This window comes from Hippocampus comes, unplaced genomic scaffold (assembly GCF_001891065.2).
Source record: "Hippocampus comes isolate QL1 unplaced genomic scaffold, H_comes_QL1_v1.1 scaffold146, whole genome shotgun sequence".
NCBI classification, from domain to species: Eukaryota; Metazoa; Chordata; class Actinopteri; order Syngnathiformes; family Syngnathidae; genus Hippocampus; species Hippocampus comes.
In genome coordinates this window covers 457,341-462,438 of record NW_017806156.1, presented here as the reverse complement: position 1 = coordinate 462,438, position 5,098 = coordinate 457,341, and the positions used below count along the sequence as shown (strand labels likewise).

At 48.1% G+C, this 5,098-nt stretch overlaps 1 protein-coding gene across 1 annotated transcript in view; it reads left to right on the top strand.

Moving 5' to 3' along the window:
- The window catches only part of ddc (dopa decarboxylase), a 118,327-nt gene extending 114,601 nt beyond the window's left edge, over positions 1-3,726 (top strand). Inside the window, exon 14 of the mRNA XM_019895080.1 lies at positions 3,394-3,726. Coding sequence (XP_019750639.1) covers positions 3,394-3,594 — 201 coding nt within the window. The 3' untranslated portion in view covers positions 3,595-3,726. The remainder of the gene's footprint in view (positions 1-3,393) is intronic.
- The last annotated feature ends 1,372 nt before the right edge of the window (positions 3,727-5,098 follow it).

Sequence of the window (5,098 nt, the reverse complement as noted above, 5' to 3'; positions counted from 1 at the left end):
GTATGTGCAACACACCCTCCGGTCCCCCTTCTTAAAAAGAGGAACTACCACCACGGTCTGCCAATCCAGAGGCACTCTCCCTGATGACCACGCGATGTTGCAGAGGCATTTCAACCAGGACAGCCCCACAACATCCAGAGCCTTGAGGAACTCCGGGCGGATCTCATCCACCCCTGGGGCCTTGCCACCAAGGAGCTTTTTAACCACATCGGTGACTTCAACAACAGAGATAGGAGAGCCCACCTCAGAGTCCCCAGACTCTGCTTCCTCCAAGGACGGCGTGCTGGTGAAGTTGAGGAGGTCTTCGATGTACTGTGCCCACTGACTTACGTCTCGAGTCGAGGTCAGCAGCACCCCGTCCCCACTGTACACAGTGTTTGTGGTGCACTGCTTCCCCCTCCTGAACCATCGGATGGTGGACCAGAATTTCCTTGAACCCATCCGGAAGTCGGCTTCCATGGCCTCACCGAACTCTTCCCATGCCCGAGTTTTTGCCTCGGCGACCACTGAAGCTGCGTTCCGCTTAGCCAATCGATACCCGTCAGCTGACTCTGGGGTCCCACAGGCCATAAAGGCCCGATAGGACTCCTTCAGCTTGACGGCATCCCTTACTGCTGGTGTCCACCAGCGAGTACGGGGGTTGCCACCACAACAGGCACCAACCACCTTACGGCCACAGCTCAGATTGGCCACCTCAACAATAGAGGCACGGAACATGTCCCCCGTCTCCCTCGGGACATGGGAAAAGCTCTGCCGGAGGTGGGAGTTGACACTCCTTCTAACAGGGGATTCTGCCAGACGCTCCGAACAAACCCTCACAATACGTTTGGGTCTGTCAGGTCGGACTGGCATCTTCCCCCACCATCAGAGCCTACTCCCCACTAGGTGGTGATCAGTTGACAGCTCCGCCCCTCTCTTCACCCGAGTATCCAAAACATGCGGCCGCAAATCTGATGATACAACCACAAAGTCAATGATCTAACTGCGGCCAAGGCGTCCTGGTGCCAAGTGCACATATGGACGCCCTTATGTTTGAACAAAATGTTCGTTATGGACAATCTGTGACGAGCACAGAAGTCCAATAACAAAACACTACTCGAGTTCTCATCGGGGGGGGGGGGGGGGTTCCTCTCAATCACGCCCTTCCAGTCATTTGCCCACGTGAGCATTGAAGTCCCCCTGCAGAACAAGGGAGTCCCCAGAAGGAGTACTCTCCAGCACACCCTCCAAGGACTCCAAAAAGGGTGGGTACGCTGAGCTGCTGTTGGGTGCGTACGCACAAACAACAGCCAGGACCCGTCCCCCTACCCGAAGGCGGAGGGAGGCAACCCTCTCGTCTACCGGTGTGAACCCCAATGTACAGACACTGAGCCGGGGGGATGTGAGCATGCCCACACCTGCTCTGTTCCTCTCACCGTGAGCAACTCCAGAGTGCAAGAGAGTGCAATCCCTGGTACCAGAATCCAGGCTGTGTGTGGAGGCAAGTCCGACTACATCAAGTCGGAACATCTCTACCTCAGACACCAGCTTGGGCTACTTCCCTGCAAGAAAGGTGACATTCCATGTCCCTAGAGCTAGCTTCTGTAGCCAAGGATCGGACCGCCAGGGCCCCCGCCTTTGGCTGCCGCCCAGCTCACACTGCACCCGACCCCTTTGGCACCTCCCATGGGTGGTGAGACCATGAGAAGGGCAAAGAAGAGATTTTTCAGCTTTTTGGCGTAATTCCGCTTTTTTTCAGTCAAAATTGACCTTTTTTATATTGTTCCAAATCCATTGAGAAAATTGTAGAGGTATGTGGGTAGGGTCTGGTGTTATTTCTGGGCTGCCGGACGTACTTGTCTTCGGCAGACTTGGGACTCGTAATGTTTACAAATAAAGTTTGCAAGCATCCATTTTGAATACCGTTTTTCCTTGCAAAGCGTTAGTTTGTCGTTACTTCGTAAATGGGCTAAAACCAATGTCTTACTTGTTGTGATTTGTCGCTATATTGGCAAATGCAGAATCACAACCAATGCGTGTTCGCCTTCCGAAACCCCTTTTCCGCGAATTCTGATTGGTTTTGCACAAGGGATGTAGTGTATTGAAATTACTCGTGTATGTAGCCTCTATTAAACAAATGCTGAATGTTATCGAGACTCATGACGAAACTAACGTGCGTCAGATAGTTGCGGATCTGAAAAACAAATTTCAATGGGACTGGTTGGTTAGAAAGCTGACGGTGTCCCCAGTAGAAACCAGTAAAGAGGAACGATTGTGCTTGTGTCAGATTTCATGAAATGCCCCCATCCGGGGCATTGCCCCTGCAGTCCCCACACCCCCGGCTGATTCTCAGATTTTTTCATCACTAACCAATCTCATCCATGGAAAGGGGACCCACGTTGTCTTTTCGGGCTGAGCCCGGCCGGGCCCCATGGGTGTAGGCCCGGCCACCAGGCGCTTGCCAACGAGCCCCACCTCCAGGCCTGGCTCCAGAGGGAGGCTCCGGTGACCCACGTCCAGGGAAGGGAAACTGAAGTCCATTTGTTTTGCTCATCATGAGGGATCTTTTGATCCATGCTTTGTCTGGCCCCTCACCTTGGACCCTCATCTATGATCACGAGCTATAGGTCGTGACCGAAAGAACGAGATCCCGGATACAAGCAGCTGAAAGGAGTTTTCTCCGCAGGGTGTCCAGGCTCTCGCTTAGAGATAAGGTGAGAAGCTCGGTCATCCGGGAGGGGCTCAGAGTTGAATCGCTTCTCCTCCACATCGAGAGGAGCCATATGAGGTGGCTCGGGCATCTGATTAGGATGCCTCCTGAAGGCCTCCCTGGTGAGGTGTTCCAGGCAAGTCCCACCGGGAGGAGACCCCGGGGACGACCCAGGACATACTGGAAAGACTATGTCACCCAGCTGGCCTGGGAATGCGTCGTGATCCCCCGGGGAGAGCTGGAAGAAGTGGCTGGGGAGAGGGAAGTCTGGGCTTCCCTGCTAAAGCTGCTGCTCCCGCGACCCGACCCTGGATAAGCGGTAGAAGATGGATGGGATGGATGAAATATACAATTTTTTTTTTTTTAGATAGGGATTTTTGTTTTTTTCCTTCATTTTTTTGCCAAAATCATCAATCTTAAAACAATATAAGGCTTGAACTACTTCATTTGTGTGTAATGAATCTAAAATATACTGTTTGTAAGTCTCAGGTGCATCAGTACATTACAGAAAATAATGAACATCATCACAATATGCTAATTTTTTGAGAAAGACCTGGATGTACTGCAGCACCCTGCCAATGAAAAAACACAAGTGATTAAATTGTACATTGAGCATGTGATCACCTGCAAAGTTAAGTGACTTCAATGCCATGTGAGCCATTGCGATCAGTCACATCAGTTGTTTTGTTTTTCACCACTCAAAGGGCTCCAATGAGCTGAACCAGAATCTGCTGAAGAGGATCACAAAGAGGAGAGAGATCCACTTGGTGCCTTGTCATCTGACTGGACGCTTTGTCCTGCGCTTTGCCATCTGCTCACGCACCACTGAGTCTCATCACATCCGGGAAGCATGGAGACACATCACACAGCTGACCTTTGAACTCCTGCAGGAGTCCATTCAATGACGACTAGGCAAGCGAGCAATGCCCATTTTGATGCCTTCCGCCAGGGGTGTCAAACTCATTTTTGTCACGGCCCACTTTGGAGTTATATCTTCCCTTGGAGGACAGCTATGACAGTGAAACAAAAAAAAAAGTTTCATCTTTTCATGCACTCTGTAACCTGAAAACATGGTAAGCTGTCGACTGTAGTAACTGCTGTCCCTGGAAGGGTTAATTGTCTTATCGTATAAAAATGGATGGATTACTTGTTTTGAAATCAGTCAAGTCAAACATAGAAGTTGATACACATGATTTGCTTTGATTGGCCAAATGACGTCGCGGGCCGGATCTGGCCCCCATGAGTTTGACACCTGTGACTTAGGCTATTAACTTAATGTTGCAGAAAAGAAATGTCATAAAGGAAAAACAGTATAAACACGCTATTACTAGTTTCAGGTGAAACAACTGTTTTCTCTCCTTGAAAAAAAAAAGAAATGATTTTGCAAGACAGTGGAGCATGTTGGCCTCACGCTCGAGAGGTTCAAATCGCAACTCAATGCGTCTGTGTGGAGTTTGCATGTACCCCATGTGCAAACTTATTTCACCTTTATCCAGATTTGTTATTTACAATGGTTGCATGTGCTTTCTCTGGGTTCTCCAACTTCCTCCCACATCCCCAAAACATGATGTTTAGCTATTTATTGCCTATGTAGCTTGTGTGTCCTGTGTAAAACGTGGGTGTCGTCATATCACCACCCCTTAGTGAGTCGTCGTGTCAACCTTCTTCGCCCATTGAAAAATTGTGTAGTCTCTGATGAATGTCCAGTGTTGCATGTTGTATGTATAGCATCTAGGCTATGGGTGTTGGTTTTGATTTACTTCTCTGTAAATGTACACCATGTACTTAGCGATGGGCGAAACCAGACAGATTTTTATTGAGTTGTTTTTTTATTTATTTATTTTTTTGCGGCCGATACTTTGATGCATTTTGCTCATGACATTAGTGATAACAAATTACATTACTCATTATGAAGAATATTTAACAGTCATTCCTCTCTCTGGAATGACCTCCCACTGAACATTCAGCAAGCCTCCTCGCTGCCCATCTTCAAAACCCGCCTCAAAACTCACTTGTATTCTTTGGCATTCGACTCAGCATGACTTAGATTTATTCTTGGTTTTGCTGTTCAGTACTTTCTACTGTCTTTATTACCGATTTGTTTTACTGTTTGTTGTATATGTTAAATTGCTCCATATACAGCACTTTGTATGCAGCGATGGCTGTTTGAAAGTGCTCGATAAATACAGTTGAGTTGAGTTGAGTTGAGTAAACCCCCAAAGTCACACTTGAACTTTTCTTGAACTTCAGACAAGCCACCATTATATTCAAAGGGGTGAAATCAGAGCTGTCAATAATGAATACACAAGTTAATATTGAAAAGGAATAGGAATTAACAAAATGGCATTTTACCTTGTGAAATGAACTTTACCTTTGGTAACCAGGCTCATTCATCAACTCAAATTTCCT